Here is a 24377-nt window from a genome sequence, read left to right on the forward strand (position 1 = left end):
CAAAGTGGTGAGCATAATTCCTCTTCTGCATGGCTGACTGAAATGCTTTTTAGGGCTGAAGATATCTATGACCTACTTCTGCTCGGAAAGGATTTACATATGGAAAGGTCCCTTAATTTGAGCACAATTACTTCATGCTAGAGCACCCACTCTACAAGCTGTTTTTCTGCACTCTTGAAATCTACCCAAGCAGCTACTGCTTCCAAGCAAAACAAATCAAAGATTGGATGCCACTACAGTGGCACAGCCCCGAGGCACTGATTTGGTGAACAAAAGTTAGTTGGTTTGTTTGTTTTCTGGAGGATAGCCAATGTGTCTTGTTTGATTAGAGCTTGCAGGCAATTTACTCTGGTTTAGGTGAGAACTGCATATGCTGCAGTGTCCCACAACTGAGGCAGCTTGGGACCAGGTGATCTGGCAACAGCAGTCATTCAGTGCATGTGTTACAGAATCAAAAAGTAGTAACTGTCATCACCTTGTCCCCGAGCACTTGAGTAACACAATAGGAATCAAAGTAATGTTTTTCTTCATTCCCATGGCCACTGAGGTAAGGGAGAGGTTTTGGGAGTCTCTCTGCTGTTCAAATGGATTCTGCAGATACAGAATTCTAAAATGGTTAGTGATAAAATACAGTTGGAAATTTTTCCATATGCCCTGGAAGTGGCTCAGAGCCAGCCAATGAAGCTGAACAGAATTAAACTGCTGTTCGGAACAGTTACTTAACAGCCTAGTTCTCCCTAGCTGCTTCTTCCTGAGAGCTGGAATCCTTAATGACTAAATCCCTCCTCACAGCACCTTAATCTGTGATGTGCATTTGTCCTGTATCTAGACTCTTGGTTTTAAATTCCAATGGAACAACTGTCCCAATTCCTCATTGTCTCAAGGGCTCTGTATTGCACAGTTGTACCCTGGTGCAAGTATCTGGGTGTCTGCCTGAATGCACTCGTGCAATAGTGAAACCAGCATGGAACGCTTGGCTGACCCGTATGTTGCATGAAGGGAGAAGCTACAGTTACTTTCACAGAGACCCAAACTGTGCCACCACATCACATATCACTATGTGAAAAGTGTGGCCCTCCATAAGGACAGAACTCTAGGCATCAAGGAGTACAGTGCAGGTGTTTGGTATGTTAAAAAAAAATACTAGGAGAAAAAAACAGAGCACAATATAGAGGGGACGGTGTCATTTGCAGCTGTAAGATACGGAGCTTACAGATGTCTGTCAGTTATTGGATATATAACCTGGTGTAAGACGCACAAGATTGTCTCATCAAGCCACTTTATTTGCTTGCTTGTAAGGGAATTATGCCTCAATCTGCAGTGATAGAACCAGGTCAGCTCTGCAGGACATTATTTGTTCTGATGCCAGGTGGAGCTATGTACCATTTGTCCTTAGAACAGTAATTTTTTCCCTTACTTCCAGGCTCAGCTAAGGTAAGATACAGATTTTTCAACATGTAGGTTAGGGTGAAATCAGTAAAGAACAATTCCAAACATTAAGCTTGATGACTGACAGTTTACTCTCAAAGCTATGCAAGCTCAGTGGCAACAATTCCTTCTAAGATCATCTCCAAGCCTAAATTATGTTGTGAAATAAATTAGGTCAACATGCTGCTGCTGGTGGAGAAGTAATAGACAAGGTTGTCTTAAAAGAATCAGTTCAATGAACCATTTTAAAATAACTGGCCTGAATAATAATGATGTCCCTCTTATTAATTAGGCAGTACTAAAACACTGTGCTGAATAGTCTGTTACAAGGGAAAAGAGAATTCACTTGTTACTTCAGGAAGAGGTTGTTTCCTCTCAGCCTGCGACAACCCTTGCCAGGCTTGTAAAGGGAACAGGAGGATACTGTGGTTTCCCTGTTGAGGTTTGCTGCTCTTAATTTGCCTGAACACTTTTAAATTGTAATTACGTAGATACAATGAATGCTCAGTGATAGAATGGGACCACTTAACTATGGTAGGCTCCCAAGGCAGCCAGCTTTGATTGAGGAAAGTCGTGTGAAGTTGCAGTGGGACAGTCACACAAGGACAGAGCAGCCCCAGCACAAGGAGCTGAGAGCATTCAATCTTTTGGCACATATTTGTCACCTCCATTGTTCTCACCCTCTGCCTTTTATTTCAGATATTAGACAAAATCCCTCTTGTGTCCTAGTGGGGTTTGTAGTAGCTGGGAGAGCAGTTTTAATCCTCCTTTGCACTCTACTACATGGGTAACCTATGGAAGAAGACTGACAGTAAATTTAAGAATGAGAAAAAGATGACTGGAGATGGCAGAACATGTTAATAGGAAAACAACTAGAACAGCAATTGCTAAACCACTTGGTGTGTCCACATGCTATGACAGATTTTCTGTCTGCTCATCCTAGTAATTGTAGAGGAGCTGGAGATGTTTAAGACTCGTAATAGAGCTCCAGGCAGAGAAAGCTGTAAAGTGAGAGAATTTAATAGAGTGAAGCATATCATTCTGCTAAGCAGAAAAGATTGCTCCTGCAATAAGTTGCTCCTGTAATCTTCAGAGAACTGCTTTAGCAAAGCACTGTGTTTCTATAAATAGGAGAGATGATTTTAAGCATGAGTGCAAATACTGGGGAAAAATAATTACAGATGCACTGCTGGAGAGGGGATGCTGCTATTAGTTCAACTACCCACAGGCATGTAAGGCACGTAAGCTTCTGAAGACAGCCTCAGAGAAAAAGCCTTGGTGAGAATGTATATACCACAAATAACTGTTATAAACTCGCAGCTAAAATACATGCTGATAGCCTGAGCCCACTGTAGGTATTTCTTTAGAGAGCTTCCATTAAAGGTTATCAGGTATCACTTGTTTGAAAAGACTTCCGGAGAGTCTGATATACTGGTAATCTTGTTTGACTTCATGCTGAAAATCAGTCTGCATGAACAGGTCGCTTAACTCATGGGAAATTATTTCTTAGGTTTAGGAATGCATAAAAAGTCTGCACATTTGATAACAAAATTCAAAGCACTGAAGACAATGAGTCAACTTGACTTTTGTCAACAATGACAAAAAGAATTCTGCATGCCCTTTACTAGTGTAGGTTAACTTTTTCAGATCTTCCACAAGAGACTAAAAACTAAGGTCATGGTTTATGCAAACCTGCACAGCATACATAGCATCACTGTTTTTATTGCAGTGTGATAGCCCTGCCAAGGATCATTTGTCATCAGTTTGAAGAAAGTGGTTTAACCTGTCCACAAGAATGCATGAGGAGACAAGTTTTCAGCTGAAGAACAGCAGCTTAACTGTACCACATTCAACCCAGGTCAGGCAATCTACAGCCTTAGCCTGACGAAAGGCTCAGCCAGTTTATTTTGGTATGTCTCTGAACTGATGATATTTAAACAAATATAGCCAGAACTCAGGTAGTTAATGGTGAAAAGCCCCAGTGACATAACTGCATTTTCACATTCAGGAATCACAGGGGGGTGATGACATCTCAGGTGAATTTGCATACAAGGGTTCTATCACACACTCTCTCAAGCACTCCATGCTGGCAAGCTTTTACTCAGTGCAAAAAGATTACAAAACTATTAAATAATCTTTAAAAAGGTGGTTTCAGGAAGCTTTATTTAACACTTTTGAATTTGTTACAGCATCAGTAAATCACATTTTGTATTACCCTGCTTTACATTCTCAAACCATTTTCACACTCTGTTACAGGAACTCTGTACTACTACCATCTTACACAATGAGTAGTTTAGTTTGTAAGCATATATAGTGTTTTTTGATTGTGACTGCTATGGACCTGAAGACAGGGTTACTTTATCACACGACCACACCACAGGCAAGGAAAACAGATCTCCTAAAAGACTGTCATGCTGATAAACCATATGGCTGCTCCAAAGGCTTGTCCCTTCAGCTATCTTGACCCTAAAGAGCCAGATGCAATCCCATGCTATCACACTCTGTTGTTCATCTCAAAATAGGCACTAATTTTAGGCTTGTAGCCACTTTGGTGGTCATTAAGAAATTTGTTTATTATGAGTGAGGCAAATTTACTTCATATAGATTAACACAACTTTGTGTAAATGTCTTACTGCATAATGAGAAAAATAATTCTATATGGGATTCTTATACCCAACATTATTATTTTTTAAATTACTTTCTTATCCTAGATACTTTGTATGTCTACCTTGTGCAATTAACTTTCCTGTTGCCTTATTTGTTAAATCCACGGTGGCAAATGCAAGATTTCTTCCTTGCTTCAAAATCTGAGCTGTAATCAGTATCTCTTCTCCCATCTTAGCAGCAGAAGTATATCTTCAAGGAAGAGCAAAAGGAATAGGTAAGAGGCTTTATAGAGCACAAATCCAAGATTATTCCTGTGGTTTTAGATTATCACGAAGGGAATTAACAAAAGTGAGTAATAAAGACATATCATAACCGCCTGCTTGCAAATCACCACTTTGTAACGTCCTTGAGTTCCTCTAAGTACTGCAGTGGTAATTCAGTATAAGAATTCTCTGAGAAAATAGAGGACTGAAAGAAACCCATTGGCTTGATTCTGAGGAAGAGTCCATTTTGGAGCAGAAACAAATAGGTACCAAAGACCTCAGTTAGAAGGTCAGCTCCAAGTCCTATTGCAGCCACTACTAGCTTCCTATAGCCTTTCTAAACTAGTCTGGATGGTTCAGCTGCAAAATGTCTCTATTACAAAGACTCCAGAAGGTCATTTCTGTTATGGAACCGAAGCACAGGTTAACTGCTTCCCACACCATGATAAAAGTAATGGAAATCTGGAAGGCCTTCAAAACTTCCCAGGTTTGATGTTGTTTCCACTCATTAGATAACTCTTTGTTTTTATTTTCATGAGTTTTTATTTTCATTTATTTCCTCTCCAGGGAATAGGAAGAAACTCCTGTACAAATAGCCTGGAAAGAATTAGGATGAATATGATCCAACCATGATCTGAGGTAAGGGAACAATATTCAAATGTTAGAATTACAGAGGAAGATGTGTAATTGCTGGATATAAATCTTACTGAGATTACTTTCATCAACCAGTCCATTTTTATCCATGACACCACGTCAAAAGTATTCTCAGTCACACCTAATACTGGTGTAGCACAAGCCCCACTAGTTGACAGAGGGTATGGTTTCAGTTTTGTTTCATTCTTAGAAGCTGCTGCTGATCCTCTTGTGATTTAAAAAAAAGCAACAAAAATATCCCAAACAAACAAAAAGCTTCTGTGTCTCTGTTCTTTCCATTACTGACATATTTCCCTTGTGTCAATGTTTTAAAAAGCTCCTTCCCCAAAAGGAAAAAGTTGTATTACAGCAATATTCAATATGCAATATCTCACTTGTTCAAGTAAGGCAGTAGTCTGGGTTAAACAAATCTATTAATATTGCTTGACATAACATTTCCAAAAGGTTATGCTACTCAGTTATTTTGGATCACCTCCAGAGACAGAATTATCTTAAGATTTTAGCCCTTCTGTAATTGGGTAGGCATACTTGATAATATAAATAATTTGTATGTTGGTCTCTTGTTATATTACTGTAGGGAAAAAAAAAAACCAGAATCACAGAATTTCAGGTTTTCATTTCCAGTAAGTTTCTAGTCATCACAGTGGCAGTATAAAGCTTAAATAGACTCTCCAGTCCCACCCATCCAGTGGAGAAATCAGAAGATGCTGGGTTAGGTGGGGGAAAGGAGGGAACCTGGTAAAGATACAGATTGCTCCCCAAACACTTTTAAAACTTACATTTTCTGTTTAAGTCTTGATGATGGGATATTTTCCCAAGATTTTTAATGCTCTGTGTTAGTTATTCCAAGTAGGATTGCTTTACTTCCAATTAGTCATAATCTCTTCATTAAAAGTAATGAATCAAAGCTGACAAGCTGTAACTGCATGAGCAGAAAATGTTTTAGAGCAACTTTTTTTAAAGACACTGTGCTTTTAAATTTGCATTACGGAAAGAACTAGTCTCAGTATAAAACTCCCTTTAAATGACCTAGAGCAAAGGAATCTTCCTCCACTGAGAAATTCTGATCCAATCTGTAATTTGCTTTCTATGTGAGCATGCAACAGAGCTAAACTGTTTCCCATTTTAATATTTTCCCTGTTTTAATATTTTATTCAGTAATATTTAAAAAGGGCTTACAGAAAGCTGCTTACCATAGATCTTGGTGTTTGAGGACACTCTAATATATCTTTACAAGCGAAGACAGAATTTGAGCCAATTTCTTAAGACTAAAATTCACCACACATCAACATCCCTTCATATTCTATGAATGAATGGGCACCGTCTCTTAAATGTATGTAACAAATGAAAGCTTAAAGTCCAACTCTAATTTTACAACCAAATGGTGTGTCTCCAAATACAACCTCTCCTTAATTTATCAAAACAAGACATCTAAAATCACAGAAAACACTTTTTTAAGTGAGTACTACAGCACAGAAATGATGTAAAATGGACTCAATACTGTGTTAGGGGATGAAAAGTTAGTATGTTCTGGTAAATATCGTGGCTGATACCTACGTGATGTTCATGTCCACACTGACCCCGGGCACTGCTCTTTCTGTGTACAGCAACGCTGCTGTTGACACCACATCCACAAGTGTGGCTGTCAAACCTCCATGTAACGTACCACCTCTGTTTGTGTGCTCCTCCTCTACTTTCATTTCACAAACAATTTTTCCAGGAGTTGCAGAAAGAAGTTTCATCTGTATAACCAAAACAAGAATAAAAAAAGCTTACTGACAATAGTACCAACACCCAATACTGCCCTGAATCAAACTGAAAGTAAATCTTGTTTAACTCTGGACTCATGAGACAGAAGATACAAAATATAGTAATTAAACTGTCATATTAGGTATTTCCATACATTTTGAGCACAAGATTGTTGCCTTAGAAATGTCTTTCTAGTGCAGATAAACATTTAAACTGACAGCTTAACAAAGCTTCAATACTTGCTACGCTCTCAGGAATTGCTTAGGAGACAACATTATTCTTCGGTTTTCCTTTTGCTTTAATCTGTGACTGAAAAACCAGATTAGAGGGAACACAAAACTGCTCTATCTGTGTGTACCACACTTGTGAAGGCATATTTGTTAGCTCACTAAATGGAAACGAGACTGACAGTAATTCATTAATAATCATTCTATCAGAGCAACCTCAGTAAAAATCAGTATTTGGACAGGAGCACTAGAAATGCTAATCAGATTGGTCCCCCTCAACTGAAATTCATATTCCTTGGCAGAAGTATCCAAGGTTGTATGACACTGTACTACAGCACTATGATTTGTGTATAAACTTTTATTCCAGCCCATAGGTATTAAATAGAAAATTACAGTACATCTATGGCACCATGCTTCCCCCTGTAATCAACATAAGCAGCTGGATTTTTGAGACCACAAAGTTACTGTGATTCAGTGTCCTGGATTCAGCAGTAGCAGTCATTTTTCCCCTTCTTGGTAGCTGGTGTAGTGCAGTGTTTTGACTTTCAGCTCAGGAACAGAGCTGATAACAAGAATGTTTTGGTTTGGCCAAGGACTTTGTGAGCCTCATGCTCTGCCAGGGAGGAGGGGGAGCCAGGAGGAAGCAGAGACAGGACACCTGACCCAAACTGACCAAAGAGGTATTCCATACCACAGCACGTCATGCCCAGGATGTAACTGGGAGTTAGCCGGAAGGGCTGGGAGACTGCAGGGTTGGAGGAGGTATCGGTCAGACATCGGTCGGCTGGTGGTGAGATGATGTATTCTCTTCCCTTGTTATTTCCTTTATCATTATTATCATTGGTTGTAGCAGTAGTGATTTGTGTTATACCTTAGTTACTAAACTGTTCTTATCTCAACCCGTGGGAGTTGCATTCTTTTAGATTCTCCTCTCCGTCCCTCCGAGAGCAGGGGAAGGGCAAGAAAAGGGGGGGAAGTGAGTGAACGAGTTACCTCACTGGGTTTAAACCACGACATTCAGTTAGTAGCATTATAGTCAAAATCCAAAATATGTTAAAAATCTGAAAGCAGATGCAAAACTGAGGTAAATTCAGCATATGCATTTACATCTACAACTAAGACTCTGAAGTACCTTTAGACTGTCACAAGTGAAATACGGGCATATTTATTATAATTCCTACTGATTTTTTACACTTCTTTTAAAAGTTACATGTTTCCATATTGTATCAGCTGAGTTGACTCAAATCTTTTTAATCGTACATGGAATTAAGATTTAAATGTCTCTCATTTTGCTATTCCTTATTTATGACGCAGTGTAAGTGCTCAGTCTGAGTCAATGTCCCCTTCTGAAAGGCCAAAATTACCCAAATTTTGCAGAGAAATGATACTAAGATAAATGATGACGTAGTACACAGTCTGTCTATGAATGCAAAAAGCTGGAATTAAGCAGAGGGGAAGGAAATCACTGAGGCAGTGTCCTAATACAGGAATAGCACCTTGATCAACAGAAATCCTAAATCCTAAACCAGGCATGCTGTGCTGCACCGACTGAAGGTCTAAGTTTCTGACAGATCTAATGAGGACTTCACTGATGCCTGACACTGGGAGCAGATGGTTTCCAGTACCGTCAGGGAGTGCTCCAATCCACCAGCAAGGCAAGGAAAACATCTGGTTTCATTTGTCATTGCTCTGATCTGGCACTAGCTGCCTGCTCTCCTTGACGAAAACAGTTCTATGTATGAATGCTTCCAGGACTTACACAGCTAGAACTGCTGGTCTCTACTTCTCACAGCCCTCCTGTGCTTGTCTTCCCACGCCTCTGTCTCCGTGAACAGTATGCTGCTTCAGCTCCCAGCTACTACTGCAATGCACTACTTCCTTGGAGAAAGGGCTTTAAAACCCACAGTCGTTAAGCCCTGTGTGGATGTCACATTGGAATGAAACCAGAAACTAAGTCTGTTGCTGGAGCTTGAAAGTTTCAGACTGGAATCTGTCTTATCCAGAACAGGAAAAATCTTGAGTCATTTAATTACAGAAAGAAAAGCTTCAGGTATCTCCCGGAAAAAAAAACAGCAAATAGTTTACATTCAAACAAAACTGCATTTCTATTGTTGTTATGATTTTGTTCATAGCATCATAATTCTAGGAGATTGCAGAAAAGTTCTAAAGGTATTTCAGAGCAAGCCCGTCTTACGAAACCAGTCTCCTAAGGCTCACTTCCAGACATTTGCCATTATGATCTGAAATACTGCATTCATTAGGGACTGTAATGATAGGACAAGGGGTAACGGGTTAAAACTTAAACAGGGGAAATTTAGACTGGATATAAGGAAGAAGTTCTTTCCTGTAAGGGTGGTGAGGTACTGGAATGGGTTGCCCAGGGAAGTTGTGAATGCTCCATCCTTGGTGGTGTTCAAGGCCAGGTTGAACAGAGCGTTGGGTGACATGGTTTAGTGTGAGGTGTCCCTGCCAATGGCAGGGGGTTGGAACTAGATGATCTTAAGGTCCTTTCCAACCCTAACTATTCTATGATTCTGTGATTTGCTCTCTACTTAGTAGACTGGTAAAGTTTTAAGGTAAAGGAGAGTAAATTATCACAGTGAAGGGGTGACTAAGAACTACTTTGACTTTATAAATAAATGAGTTTCTTAAGCTTTATATACAAGACCAAAACGTCTTGGGGAAACAAAACAAGAAGAGTTGCTCTGCAAACAGTTACCTTCTATTAAATATGTCAGATCATGAAGCTGTCAATGAAAGCCTTCAGTATTGCAAAATGTGTACATTTTGACCTGGTTGGTTTTCTTAGATATATTTATTGCATCCTTTTATGTCACAGTCACACAAATAAAGAAGAAATTAAATGGAGAATTCTAGTGTTGCAAAATTTAATGAAACTGCTTCACAGGACCACCCTACACAGAAGCTACACTACAGATTTTAGGACAACACAGTAAAGTCATTTCAACATTTTTGTTCATAATGTAGCATTACAACAGAGCCATACCAGTCAAATGCATTTCTTCATAATGGGCCTTTTGTGGAACCTCACAGAGCAGTGAGATGCTTGTGCTTTCAGTCTGATTTCAAGGTAAACTGTGAGATGTTGTAATGAGCTATGTTTAATTTTTAAACAGAGTAATGATTTATTTCATACTTTCACGGTCCTGGAAGTTAGCTTAGTCACACGTACTATGAAGGGAAGAATACTAGTTACTAAATAAGTCACAGCAGGTTATTCAGTAGAATCCTTAGAGAGGTACTGCAAGGTAGCTCTTGCATTTTAAAAGTTACTGAATAACAATTGTGCTTTCATGTGTTACCACCATAACCCGTTTAGAGATCTTGAATCCAGGCCTGCACCACTGTGCTGCTGAAGTGCCCGCAGCCACGACACCAGGTCATGGTTCAGCTAACACACCACAGCCCTTGGCCTCCTCCAGCTCCAGTGGCCTGGCCTGTGTGGCTCAAGGGCACTGTCTGTCATGCTGCTGCCTGCCTGAGGCAGAGCCTGAGGAGCTACTGCCCTGCCAGGATAGAGCAGCTTAGTCATCCTGGAGTGAGAACATGTAAGAGCAACAGCCCTGCAGACACCCAGGTCAGTGCAGGAGGGCAGGAGGTGATGCAGGTACCAGAGCAGAGATTCCCCTGCAGCCCGTGGTGCAGACCATGGTGAAGCAGCTGTGTCCCTGCAGCCCATGGAGGTCCATGGTAGAGTAGATCTACACCTGCAGCTCACAGAGGTCCATGGGGAGCGGATCTCCACCTGCAGCCCATGGAGGACCCCACACTGGAGAAGGTGATGCCTGAAAGAGGCTGTGACCCTGTGGGAAGCCCACACTGCTGGAGGCTCCTAGCAGGACCTGTGGCCATGCAGGGGACTGATGCTGGAGCAGTCTGTTTCTGAAGAGCTGCACCCATGGAAGGGACCCACACTGCAGCAGTCTGTTCGTGAAGGATGCACGCATGGAAAGGACCCACACTGCAGCAGTCTGTTCCTGAAGGATGCACCCATGGAAAGGACCCACACTGGAGCAGTTCGTGAAGAACTGCTGCCTGGAGGAAGGCCTCGCTTTGGAGAAGTTCATGGAGGACTTTCCCCCGTGGGACAGACCCCACACTGGAGCAGGGTAAGAATGTGAAGAGGAAGGAGCAGCAGAGACAACGTGTGATGAACTGCCGACAAGCCCCATTCCCTGTTCCCCTGTGCTGCTGGCAGGGAGGAGATAGAGAATTTGGGAGTGAGGTGGAGCGCAGGAAGAAGCAAGGGGTTAGGCGAAGGTGTTTTTTAAGATTTGGTTTTATTTCTCATTATCCCACCCTGATGCGATTGATAATAAATTAAACTTCCCCGTCGAGCTTGCTTTGCCCGTGACGGTAACTGGTGAGTGATCTCTCTCTGACCTTAACTCACAAGCCTTTTACCGTATATTCTCTCTCCTGTCCAGCTGAGTGGCTTTGGAGAACACCTGCATCCAGCCAAGGGCAACCCACCACAACACCTCATCCCAGCTTAGCCTTTTATTCTAGAAGGGGAAAAAAGCGGTTTTTAAACGATCAGCCCCGCTGCGCCCGACCGCCGTCTCTCTGGTCAGAGGCTGCCGTTACCTGCCCGTTGCCGGCGGGACGCCCTCCCGTACGTCCCGCTCTGAGGCCACCCCTACCTTGTTGAGCACCCGGTCGAAGCCCTGCGACTCTGTCATGTACTTCATGGCCTGCTTCAGGCTCTCCACCGTAAACCCCATGCTGCCAGCTCCGCTGCTGCCCGCGCTCCGGAACAGCAACTCCGGCGGGCGGAGCTTTCCCCCTAGTTTCCGCCCGCAGCGTCCCACCGCCGGGCAACCATGGAGGCGGCGGCGGCGGCGGAGAGGCGGCGGCTGGAGGAGGAGGAGGCGACGAGGTACCCGCAGGCTGGGGAGCAGCTGCCGGTGGTGGTGCCGGCGGCGGAGGAGGAGCGGGAGCAGAAGCAGGAGGAAGAGGAGGAGGAAGAGTCCCCACTTGCTAAGCGGAGGAAGGTGCTGTGCTCCGAGTTTACCGCCATCACCAGCAGCGACGCGGCGGTGGCGCGCAGCTTCTTGGCCAGCAACGACTGGCACATAGAGGTACGCCTGGCCCCGGGGCCACGGTGGGCTGCCCCGGCAGCGGCCCCTTCCTTCCCTGCCATCTGCCTCTATGTTTCAGAGGGCGCTCAACGCCTACTTCGAGCCGCCGATGGAGAAGGAGGATGAGGCGGCGGGCGGGGTGCCGACGGTCTGCGCGGGGCCCGGGAGCTGGTAGGTGGTCGTGGAGCCCGGGACAGCAGGAGGGCTCGGCAGGCGGGGTGAGGGGAGCGGTGCCTCTCCACCCGCCTGTACCTCCGGGGTGCAGGCAGGGTCCCCGACACCCGAGAGAGCTGTGTCCGGGTCATAGTGTACCCTTGAGGAGCAGCGCTCCTCTCCCCATTTGACCTCGCACCTCTGCTGACATGCTGTGAGGCAGGTGGTTTGTGGTCTTCACACTGAAGTTTCTGCAGGAGTTCTCATTGCTTCCCATCACTATCCCCTTCGAGGGGAATAGCTTCTCCTGGGAGGCTGTCAGACTTGTGAGATGCACTTTCCCTCAGTGGATGCTTCAGCCACCTTCCTCTGGGATTGTGAGTCTTGGAGAAGGGATGAGCTCATTTGCCTTGTCTTGTGCAGCAGTACATATGCAGATTTTACCGCACACACACGCATTTGTGTATATGTAAACTGTGCATATATATCATATACTACATGTAGTTGACAAGAGGTAATAGCCTGAAGCTGTGCCGGGGAGGTTTAGATTGGATATAAGGAAAAAGTTCTTCACTGAAAAGATGGTCAGGCACTGGAACAGGTTTAGAATCAGAATAATTAGGGTTGGAAAGGACCTTAAGATCATCTAGTTCCAAAACCCTGCCATGGGCAGGGACACCTTCCACTAGACCGTGTCACCCAAGATTCTGTCCACCCTGCCCTTGAACACTGCCAGGGATGGAGCATTCACAGCTTCCCAAGGAAGTGTCCAGAAACACTGTAGATGAGGCCCTAGTGACATGGTTTAAGGGTGGACTTGTCAGTCCTGAGGTAACGGTTGGACTTGATGATCTTAAAGGTCTTTTCCAACCTAGCTGATTCTGTGATTCTGTGTGCATTTATATTTATATAAATAAAACTGACGTACATGCACACATTGTTAAATGTACCTGTGGGAGTTAGAATCTAAGATCTGTTCCTTTTACACACAGATTATCTCACAGCATACCCATAGGGCATACCGAGGGTATTGAACTGCATGTAGAATTGAACTTTTACAGATCCCTGCCATACGCAGTCCTGAGGGAAGTTTTTTTACTGTGGTTTTATATATTAGACTTATGTGTTATATATGGAATTATGGAATGGGTTGGAAGGGACCTTAAAGATCATCTGGTTCCAACCCCTCTGCCATGGGCAGGGATACCTTCCAACCAGACCCATCCAATCTGACCTTGAACACTGCTAGGGATAGGGCATCCACAGCTTCCCTGGGCAACCTGTGCCAGTGCTTCACCACCCTCAAAGTGAAAATTTTCTTCCTAATATCTAATCTAAATAGCCCCTCTGTCAGTTTAAAGCCATTCCCCCTCATCCTATCCCTGCATGCCTTTGTAAAAAGTCCCTCTCCAGGTTTCTTGTAGGCCTCCTCTAGGTATTGGAGGACTGTTATCTCTCCTGAGCCCTCTCTTCTCCAGGCTGAAAAAGCCCAACTCTCAGCCTGTCTTCAAAGCAGCCCTCTGATCATCTTTGTGGCGTGACCAGTTCCACATCCTTCTTATGTTGGAAGCCCCAGAGCTGGACGCAGAACTGCGCAAGAGCAGAGTAGAGGGGCAGGATCACCTCCTTTGGCCTGCTGGCCACGTTCCTTTTAATGCAGCCCAGCATACAGTTGGCTTACTGGGGTGCAAGCGCACACTGCCAGCTCATGATGAGCTTCTCCTCAACCAACAGCCCAAGTCCTTCTCGTCAGGGCTGTTCTCAATCCAGCTCTCATCCAGCCTGTAGTTGTGGTTTGGATTGCCCTGGCCCGAATGCAGGACCTTGCACTTGTTCCTTGCAGGACCTTGCACTATAAGGATCATAAGACCTCTTATAATCTTTATAGTTATAAACTGTATTTGGTAACAGCATATCAGCTTTTGCTTGATATGTATTGAGACGAGGCACAAAAGCACAAAATGTAATCAGTTCTAAGTAATGGTAAGTTTGATGGCTTTGTAATGGAAAATAACTGCAGCGCTTGAAGGTAGTTGACATAGTTTCAGGTCCTTAGGACCTTAGTACAAAAGGTGTAAGAAAAGCAGAATAGATAAACAGGACCTGGGGATGGGGAGCATCTGGGACTAGCAGATGTCCAGGATGGGCACAGTTAAACTAACTGATAAGTAGAAGGACAGGGTGATTGCTATGTCTGTAATGTTAATTAAGCTGGTTATGGAGATTGTTGGGAAAAGTAAACGACCCTTAAAGACCACCATCACATTTTTGTATGCATGCCGGAAACTTTCTGGATGTAATATGCCCAGTGACCATATAAGGATGGCCTGTATAGCAATACAGGGACACACGTTAGGAGGACCTATTCCCCGTGTCTCCCAGCACGCCACAATAGAGAATACCTGCTTGTCAACTTGAAACTCTGTTGGCGAGTTTGTTCCTGGAGTTTTCTCTGAATCAGTATGTATGAAAAAATGCAAGCCTACTGAACATTAACATTAGTCTGTATGTAGTCCATGATGAGTTAGAATGTATCTGTATCAAATTGGCAGCACCTTTTTCACTACTTGCCTCTGTCTTTTGCACTGTGGCTTCTGCCTTGAGCTGTTATATGGCAGGATGTGTTGGAAGGGAGGACTATTTGAAGACCTTCCAGACCACATAGACTTTTGTATTTCATCTCAGTCCTTCAGGTTACAGTATAAATACAGAAAGTCATCATGGAGATACTGGAGGCATATACCGCATTATTTACCTATTTAAATATCCCTTAGCTTCCTCTTTTTCCTCTGCTTTCCTTCTTCTGTTCAGTTTAGATTACATGTGCATGGTAGTGGACTCTTAGGTTGTTTATGCAGCACTAAGTACAAAACCAGTACTAAGATCTAGGGAATAGATTTGGTTTGGTTCCAGGCCTTATTTTCATGTGTGCATACAAATTCTATGTTTAAAAGAAAATTCTGGTATCGTTACTTTGCCAAAATACAGTTTATCTAGTCTTAGCTATACTGTTTAATGTATTTTGTTACAGACTTTACTCAAGGAATTTGCTTTGGATCACTGTTGTGATTTAATCCCGGTGGGCAACTCAGACCCACACAGACACTTAACTCACTTCTCCTTGGTGGGATGGGGGAGAGAATCAGAAGGGTAAAAGTGAGAAAACTCATGGGTTGAGGTAAAGACAGTTTAATAGGTAAAGAAAAAACTGTGAGTACAAGCAAAGGAAAACAAGTAATTCAGTGCTTTCCATGGGCAGGCAGCTGTTCGGCCATCCCCAGGAAAGCTGGGCTCCATCATATGTAGTGATTACTTGGGATGACAAACACCATAACCCTGAATGTTCCCCCTTCCTCTTCCTTTCCCCTGCTTTTATTGCTGACCGCAATATTGTATGATGTGGGATATTCCTTTGGTCAGTTGGGGTCAGCTGTCCTGGCTGTTCCCTCCCAACCTCTTGTGCATCTCCAGCCTGCTTATTGGAGGGGCAACAGAGAAGCAGGGAAGGCCTTGATGCTGGGTAAACACTGCTCACAACAGCTGACACATCCCTGTGATATCGTTTTGGTCACAGGGTAGACGAGGTCTATGTTTTTGAGGTGAGATTTGGCATGAATATTCCCAAAGAAAAAGGCTATCAGTTTGTTACATAATGAGTTAACACATTTATCTCCCCAGGGGTTTGGCAATTGAAAACACTTGGCTGTACTACAAAGATGAGCACATAAAAGCAAGTCCTGGCTGCAGTCCTTCATTTCTAGTATGCTGGAAAGTGTTTGAAAAACTAATACACCCAGCCTGTCTCTAGCACAGGGAAGGAGTTGAATTATTCAAGTGCTTTGGATTACATTGGTGGCTGTCTGATTAACTTAAATCAGAATGGTAAATGTTATTTTGTGTGTATAAGGAGGAGGAAAACCCACTTACTTCTCCTGTGTACTAAGGCTATGGGTGACTGAGGTCTGTATGTTACTGTGCTTTTAAATTATGTTGACGTTCAGAATGCATGGGTAAAGGTCTTTCCGAATCTTCATTAGCAAAGACAAGCCTTCCTCATAGGAGAAGGAAAACTGCTATCTTCAAACCCGGGCTGATGGAGCTCATCTAGCCATGTATGGTCTTCCATCTAAGAGAAGGGCACTCTTACAAAACCTGCAGACTTTGCTGTCACCATCCTAGCTAACTAGGCCGTGGCAGTTAAACCTCAGGTGTAAAGGGTGGGGCCAGTTCTGCGCAAGCTGCACTTCACCTAAAAAATCCGCTGCGCAGGCTGGAAGGGCTGACTCTCACTTGTCTGTATGGACAGGCGAGGGTCGAAACGGTAGGTGACAAGGTGCATGGGAAGCTGCAGATCCAACCTTGCGTGTGGGTGGACCAGTGCATGGGTAGCTCGAGTTAGCTAGGGAGCTGACAGTCATGGTCGGACACTTCCTGATTGCCCAAGCAGCCTTTTTTTCCAACCAGATTCGCATATCCCACATGCCCTTGGTCATCGTGCATGTAGTAAGCGTGGTTAAAGCCCTTCCCAAATCTTTGCTTGCGAAGCCAAGCCATCAAATTATGTTGAGATCAATACATGTTAACTTATCTGTTGGGAAAATTTTAATGGCCACATATGGGTGGGATATTTAGATGGGTCTAAAACATTTTGCTTTAGAAGATAAGGGAGGTAATTGCATGAAGAGTCGTATGATGCATGTTGTAAAACAAGTAAACTCTCTCTTTAGTATTGACCTCACAGCAGATGCAACTACTAGTGATGACAGTGTCAATAGTGCAGACTCAAGGAAACAAGAAGATGACAGCAGCTTCTCACTGATAACCTGGAACATTGATGGGTTGGATCCAGGAAATCTAAAAGAACGAGCTAGAGGAATCTGTTCTTACCTGGCATTGTAAGTACAGCTTCATCTCTGTATTGTCATGTACCTAGCTTTAAAGGAAAAAGGAAGCTTCTTGGTTTAGATATTTACAAATCTTCATGCCCAGATTATCTTAATATTAGATAAAACAATACAATCGCTTTATAAATCCTAAATAGCTGAAGAAACATTGACATACTGGATGGAAGAGGTATGCAGCATCCCAAAGGTTATGTATTTTGTGGTGCCTATTTTTAAAAGCCTTTTTTATAACGATCAATACTGTGCAAGTTGTAGTCATGTATCAAGGGTGTATTTCGTACTTCCATCCTGTATATGAGAAGTGTAAAACTGCAAGAAACTTGTCTCATTCCAGTAGTATGAATAACATCACTCTAGAGCAAACTGAAAAACTGGAGACTTTTTTAGTAAAATTTGAAAAGTGGGTCTCTTGCTGTAACTGTTACTTGTCTACTAAAAAAGAAAATGTGCAAGGTAAGATAAAAGCAGTAGAATTTGTGATTATCTTTTATAGTTCCACCGGTGGAAACTTTTCATGAATATATTTGTGAGCAGCTTAACAATTACATAAATTGATTTATCTTAACACAGTAACTTTATCAGTGTAAATTAATAAAGTAATTATATTCTTAATATAATTAAGTAATAATTTAATTTTCTCTTAAACCAGCAGAAACTCCTTAACTAAATAAATTCTCACTTGATTTTGTTAACCTGGGGTGACATATTTTTCTTTTGTAAGTAAGGTGATAGGGTTGTCCTTTACCTGCTTACAGTAGGGCTGTTAGCAGTATAGCAAACACAGGGACAGCTGTAAAGTCATATCTAAATCAGTATTTTCAGGACTGCTGCCTCACACAAACTATTACTGACTGAAAAACTCTTAAGAAATAAAAGAGCTCGTCATTGATGAGACTGGAGAAAATGCATGGCAGGTTACGTGAGAGGATCTGTTGTAAGGGACCGCGGTGACAGTTGGAATCTCCTGGAGAGCTTAGATGTTGCAGAATATGTTCCAAAGCTACTTTGCAGCTCCTGAAGTTGAATTCCTTGTGTATGCAGTGTACGAAACCTGTGCAAATGTTTGCAGGATCTGGGTGAAAGGAAGTAGTGCATTCTTGTACAACATCAGTACATGTCAGCCGTAATATTTTTTTCTTCCCTTTTAGCAGTGGTGATATGTTTACATGCTACTAAATAAGATGGAGAGAGTTTTTTCTTTTTTTAAAAAACAGATTATTAAAGTATCTAAAGAGGAGGACAAAGTGTGCCTGAACCCCCGACCCTGTTCCATTTGGCCTCAGAGTGTAACAGTACTACATTTCAGTAGTTAATTTAAAATCTCATCTTGCCGATTTCAGATACAGTCCAGATGTTGTGTTTTTACAAGAGGTTGTCCCACAGCATCTCTGTCTTCTACAGATGAAAGCAGGCAATTACATTATGATTCCAGGTAAGAAATAACCCTCACTTTCAGATAGAAACCAGAGAAGTAAGTTCAGTTTTATTCTGTCTCCTTTGCTAAAATCTGACCATTTGCAGGAATGAAAGGAATAAAGTCAAGAAAGAAGCACTTAAATTACTGTGTTTTACTATCAGGATATAATGCGAGTTATGCATGTGAAAATCTTGCTTGCCTGTTGGTTTGGAATCAGAATGGTTTGGGTTGAAAGGGACCTTAAAGATCACCCAGTTCCAACCCCCCTGTAGTGGGCAGGGACACCTTCCACTAGTGTTTTGACGAGGTTGCTCAAAGCCCTTTCCAGCCTGGCCTTAAGCACTGCTATGGATGGGGCAGCCACAGCTCTAGGCAGCCACAGCTCTAGGCAGCCACAGCTCTAGGCAGCCACAGCTCTAGGCAGCCACAGCTCTAGGCAGCCACAGCTCTAGGCAGCCACAGCTCTAGGCAGCCACAGCTCTAGGCAGCCACAGCTCTAGGCAACCTGTGCCAGTGCCTCACCACCCTCATAGTAAAAATTTTTTTACTAATGTCTAATCTAAATCTCCCCTCTATCAGTTTAAAGCCATTGCCCCTTGTCCTGTCACCACATGCCTTTGTAAAAATTTCTCTCCAGATTTCTTTTTATTTTTTCTGCATTTTGAGAAACTGATAGCAAGGGTAACAAAAAAATAAAGAAGAAAAAAGTCCCATAGGTAAGTAATTTGTTAAATATTTGCATTTACAAAGTTTAAAAAAGTCACACCCCTATTGTGAAACTTCTAACTAATGACTTCATGTATATTAAAATTAATGGGATTCTCCTGGATCATGGCAAAAAGGTCTCTTTCAGAACCTTTTTTATGGCACAGCAGAAGATACCCTTGACCATGACTTTCCCTGTTCCTCTTTAGGTAACATAGATGGCTATTTCACTGTCATAATGTTGAAGAAATCAAGAGTGAAGCTACTGAAACATGACATAATACCTTTTCCAACAACCTCTATGATGAGGAACCTTTTGGTTGTGCATGTGAGTGAGACAGTATGTACCTAACAGCTGCATTTCTGCTTTCAAAAGAGAAAAAAATCTCGGGAAAGGCTGGACTGGCTTTATGACAGTCTCAAACAGCAGAAAAACTTCACCAAACGTTCAAACTCGGCTTCATTTGGTACTAGCAAACTTAAATCTTTTATTTAAGTTACTGGTCATACTGTGTTTTCAAGTCTCATAATGTCTGAAAACAAGACTAAAAGTCTGTTATCCTCCTGTAAGCCGCTTTTCTTTAATGTAAAATTAATATTAACCAGAGCCCTATCAGTAAGTAATTTACTTCAACATTATACTTTTGTCTTTGAACTTTTTATCGTAGTGTGGATAGTAACATTGCCTCTTCATTTCACACACAGGTGAGCATATCTGGTAATGAACTTTGCCTTATGACTTCTCATCTGGAAAGCACTAAAGACCACTCCAATGAGCGTACAAAGCAACTACAAATAGTGTTTAAAGAAATGCAGAAGGAGTCTGAGTCCACCACTGTTATATTTGGAGGGGATACAAACCTTAGAGACAGTGAGGTAAATAGAAATAAGCAACCTTGTTATTTTGGGAAGGTATTCTGCCAAAATCTTCTCAAGCTTTTCTGTTCTTTTCATGAGAAATGACCTCCTTAGACAGAATAGAGATATGAGACATTTATTCTTAAAAAGTGAAAGTGTGAGTAAGTAGAAGCTGTGGCATTGATATGCTGAGGAGTTATTATAGTTGAGGTGATACATATGAGGAGCCCTCCACCAGCCCAATAACAAAATGCTTTATTAACAATATTTGTATCTGAGAAGATGCAGGGATAGTTGATGAAGCATCTTCTCATTTTGAGAACCTGATCTTTACTTGATCAACTCTCCGATTCTCAGAGGGTTAATACTCTGGAGAAATAGATCTCTGGAGTTCAGAATTAATCCCCCATCATCGAGACATTCAAAATTAGAAGTCATTTTTGGCTGCTGATATTTAAAGTAAAATTTGTGCATTATTACTAAAAGGTCAATGTTTCATCTTTCCTTGTCATAAAATTCCCTTGCAGTAAACTGGAATGACATTGATTCAGAGAACTTGGTGTTGAACCCCATATCTCAAAATTTCAGAGGCATTTTTTTAATGCATATTTTTTAACATGTTGGATTTAGAAAGTACTACAGAAATTGGTCATGCTTTAGAGTATCCTGAGAAATACCACGATTTAGAAACATCTCCACTCTTTTTGTTTTCCACAACTTATGTTTTGCAGAAAAAGTGATGTGACAACTCAGATCTGGTTTTGAAGGTAAAATTTGTGAGCTCACTCAGTGTCTTGTGTATTCCCCCCCCACTTTCTACTTTCAGGTTGCTAAACTAGGAAACTTACCTGACAACATTATGGATATGTGGGAGTTTTTGGGTAAACCACAACACTGCCGCTATACTTGGGACACCCACTCCAATACCAACCTGCATGCAGCATACAAGTGCAAGATGAGATTTGACCGCATCTACTTTCGGCCTGCAGGGGGAGGGGGACATATTATTCCACGAAGTATGGACTTAATCGGATTGGAAAAACTAGACTGTGGCAGATTCCCTAGTGATCACTGGGGTGTTCTGTGTAATTTTGATGTGATACTATGAAAGAGGCTGGCATTGTTAGTTTTTAGGTGATTTGGTTTTGTTTTCACAAAATTTTACCCTCAGTTTAAGTAGGGCATATTTAAATTCTCAACCCTAATGCATCCTCTGCTCTTGTTTTTGCTGGAGTGGCTTCATTTCAAACCATTTCCTTACTGTATGCATCTGTTCTCAAATCACATTTTTAAATACTTATTTTTAATAATTATGGAAATACAAAACCAAATTCCAGTTTTAAAATGGGAGGAAAAGCCAGTAAACACAGTTCATAAACATGGTGGTTTAAAAGCCCCTTTTATTTGGCATGTATTATAATCTTGTAATAAATGCTGCTTTTGCTTATTTTTTTTAAGAATACTTTTATTGTGTTTGTGTTGGTTTTTTTGTAACCATTCCCATTTTCCTTTGCAACCCTGTCTTGTGTAGGGTGTTTTGTATTAGCTTCTGAAGTTTGTGTTGTACATACGTACCCTTTCAGGCAAGACAGTAAAGTACCTGAGGGAAGAATGACTAGATTTTCACAGAATAAGAGTTTCTCAAGTAAGAATTAAACTAATATCAAACAGTTTTAAGAACAATGTGACTTCTATTTGACAAGAAAAGGATTATAGGCAAATGCATGGAAATTATTCACTTGGGATAGTATATACCTTATTTTATATTAACTGTTTATTAACCTGGGTGTGAGTTGCAGATGAAAAAGCTTTATCTTTCCAGTGAGCTTCTAGAAACAATGCTTTTACAAGTTGCTGTGCAAAGCTTGAGCAGCTCTAGGTCTCACTAACTTTGCAAAAGATCAAACAGACTTTCTTACTCAAAGAATTGTATAACCAATTTCATTGAAGCTATGATTTTATAGATGTGCAAACTAATAAGATGATTTAAAAGGAAAGGTCTTTCTCATGTCAAGTTTATTGTAGAGTCATGGTGAGGAAGCACAGACAACTCAAGTCGATGCAAAGTGAACACAGAGACTGATAAGCCTAAATTACTTGTTGTTTGTCTTAAGTCTCGAGTTTACAAACAACTTTTTGTTGCTGAACATCTGTGCTGGGTTGGCCCCGGCGGGTAGCCATGCTCCCACCCGGCTGCTGATTCAAGTATCCCCTTTAATGGTGAGATGGTAAAAGGGAAAAAACAGAATCAAGAAAGCTCATGGGTTAAGATACTGATGGGGGGGATCACCTACCTATTACCCTCATGAGGAAATCAGACTTGATTTGGGGAAATTAATTTATGACCAAGTTATTTATCTGTGTGTTTAATTACTGATTTGGGTATTGGGAAGCAAGAAGATGAACATTAACATGCTCGGGGGAAACACCTTTCCTCTTTTCCAGGCTCGGCATCACCCCATGCTCCTCTCCTCCCCCTTGTTACTTCCACAGGTCATGCTCTGTCCCTTCAGCAAAGTGAGGAGGCAATGACTGGTGTGCACAAATGCACCTAGGCTGTGCCCTGCCTCTCCCCTTTCCTTTGCTTTGGGGTGGGTCCTCCACAGGCTCTGCCATGGAGCACCTCCTCTGACCTTGGTGTTCCCTACTCATCTGCCTGCCCCGCATTTTCTGCCCTGTCTTACATATGCTTTCTCTGAGGAGGTACCACCTTGACTGTGGGGGTCCATCTGAGCTGGCTGGAGCTGTGTGTCTGTGTCTGGCCACCCTGCAGCCCCCCCTGCAAGTGCCTGGGCACCCGCTCCCAATGTAACTTAGAAATAAGAGCAAGCTTCTCACATAGGCAAACAGCACTGGCACCCCCCTGCAGCCCTACCTGCCCTGCAAGGAAAAGTCCACTGATGCCATTATTGCTTTGCCTAATGTTTCTGCCTGCAACCAGCTAAGTGCTGGGGAAGGAGGAATGTGTCCAGATATTGCCCTGTCTTGCACCCTGCAAAAATGGCAGGTGGGGCTTGGTGCAATACAGGGCAGTGGCAGATGTATTTGTGGGTCCCTATCTTTAGAATAAAGTATAATAGAATATTTCCATTGGAAAGGACCTACAACAATCATCCAGTCTGACTGACCAATTCAGGGATGACCAAGTGTTAAGGCACGTTATTAAGGGCATTGTCCAAATGCCTTAAACGCTGACAGGCTTGGGGCATCAACCACCTCTCTAGGAAGCAGGTTCCAATGTTTGACCACCACCTCAGTGAAGAAATGCTTCCTAAAGTCCAATATAAACCTCCCTCCAACAGGATGCTGGATAGTCAGGATCCTGAACCAGCTCCTCCTTGTCTCAGGAGTGGGGAGGCCTGTGGAAGGTGTGGTTTTCTGTTGATTCAACAGGAGGGCTAGGTGACCTTACTAAACAAGCAAATAAACCTCAGGAGGTTAATTCATCTTCACCGACATCAGCTGCAGAAATCTCCAGTTCTGCTTTTGCTTCTTTAAACACCAAACACCAAATTCTTTTTGCTAAAGGTGAAAGAGGCTTGCCTGTTTTGGGAAGGATGTCCAAATCCTCCTGTCTTGATTACTCTCAACATACCTCATTATTTTAGAGTAATTCAGCTTCAAAAACCAGGAGGGAGAAGTCACTGGTACTTTTTAAACTCAACTCATGTTGAGTATGTGATTTCTTTTTTCTATTCCCAAATAAATAGTTATATAAAAATGTGAAAAATATCTACAATGGCCAGGATTTTCCTTCCAGGTTTAAAATGGGGCTGGTCCAGTGTCGTGGTTTAAACCCAGTCAGGTAATTCGTTCGCTCACTTCCCCCCCTTTTCTTGCCCTCCCCCTGCTCTCGGAGGGACGGAGAGGAGAATCGAAAAGAATGCAACTCCCACGGGTTGAGGTAAGAACAGTTTAGTAACTAAGGTATAACACAAATCACTACTGCTACCACCAGTGATAATAATGATAAAGGAAATAACAAGGGAAGAGAATACATCATCTCACCACCAGCCGACCGATAACTCGCCCCCCCCAGCCCGACCAAGCTCTGACCGATACCTCCTCCAACCCTGCAGTCCCCCAGCCCTTACGGCTAACTCCCAGTTACATCCTGGGCATGACGTGCTGTGGTATGGAATACCTCTTTGGTCAGTTTGGGTCAGGTGTCCTGTCTCTGCTTCCTCCCGGCTTCCCCTCCTCCCTGGCAGAGCATGAGGCTCACAAAGTCCTTGGCCAAACCAAAACATCACTATCAGCTCTGTTCCCAAGCTGAAAGTCAAAACACAGCACTGCACCAGCTACCAAGA

At 42.4% G+C, this 24377-nt stretch overlaps 2 protein-coding genes across 3 annotated transcripts; one reads left to right on the forward strand and one right to left on the reverse strand.

The window, feature by feature from the left end:
• Window positions 1-3576: 3576 nt before the first annotated feature.
• ACOT13 (acyl-CoA thioesterase 13) lies at window positions 3577-11769 on the reverse strand. 2 transcript variants are annotated; one of them, XM_062628759.1, is made up of 3 exons: window positions 11636-11769; window positions 6510-6694; window positions 3577-4284 (listed from the first exon to the last, which is right to left on the reverse strand). In XM_062628759.1, the coding sequence occupies exons 2-3, from the start codon at window positions 6692-6694 to the stop codon at window positions 4131-4133; spliced, it is 339 nt and encodes a 112-aa protein (XP_062484743.1). In that variant the 5' UTR covers window positions 11636-11769; the 3' UTR covers window positions 3577-4130. The 2 variants fall into 2 exon arrangements, with proteins under 2 accessions (XP_062484743.1, XP_062484744.1); XM_062628760.1 differs by having other exon boundaries at window positions 11593-11725.
• Window positions 11770-11772: 3 nt separating this feature from the next.
• On the forward strand, window positions 11773-21521 carry TDP2 (tyrosyl-DNA phosphodiesterase 2). Its single transcript, XM_062628757.1, has 7 exons — window positions 11773-12030; window positions 12110-12201; window positions 16911-17078; window positions 18428-18519; window positions 19419-19537; window positions 19915-20085; window positions 20894-21521. The coding sequence occupies exons 1-7, from the start codon at window positions 11773-11775 to the stop codon at window positions 21173-21175; spliced, it is 1182 nt and encodes a 393-aa protein (XP_062484741.1). The 3' UTR covers window positions 21176-21521.
• The last annotated feature ends 2856 nt before the right edge of the window (window positions 21522-24377 follow it).

The sequence above is a fragment of the Pezoporus occidentalis genome, unplaced genomic scaffold (assembly GCF_034315485.1).
Source record: "Pezoporus occidentalis ecotype Australia unplaced genomic scaffold, CSIRO_AGI_Poc_V1 ctg322, whole genome shotgun sequence".
NCBI classification, from domain to species: domain Eukaryota; kingdom Metazoa; phylum Chordata; class Aves; order Psittaciformes; family Psittacidae; genus Pezoporus; species Pezoporus occidentalis.

What these genes read in the sequence shown, in the direction of transcription:
- ACOT13 (XM_062628760.1), bottom strand. Translation starts at nt 11,673, where the DNA reads ATGGGGTTTACGGTGGAGAGCCTGAAGCAGGCCATGAAGTACATGACA. An exon ending in TCGACCGGGTGCTCAACAAG is followed by an intron (nt 6,695 to 11,592) that starts GTAGGGGTGGCC and finishes TTGGTTATACAG; the next exon opens with ATGAAACTTCTTTCTGCAAC. An exon ending in AGTGTGGACATGAACATCAC is followed by an intron (nt 4,285 to 6,509) that starts GTAGGTATCAGC and finishes TCTTCCTTGAAG; the next exon opens with ATATACTTCTGCTGCTAAGA.
- TDP2 (XM_062628757.1), top strand. Translation starts at nt 11,773, where the DNA reads ATGGAGGCGGCGGCGGCGGCGGAGAGGCGGCGGCTGGAGGAGGAGGAG. An exon ending in GGAACCTTTTGGTTGTGCAT is followed by an intron (nt 19,538 to 19,914) that starts GTGAGTGAGACA and finishes TTTCACACACAG; the next exon opens with GTGAGCATATCTGGTAATGA. An exon ending in CAAACCTTAGAGACAGTGAG is followed by an intron (nt 20,086 to 20,893) that starts GTAAATAGAAAT and finishes TTCTACTTTCAG; the next exon opens with GTTGCTAAACTAGGAAACTT.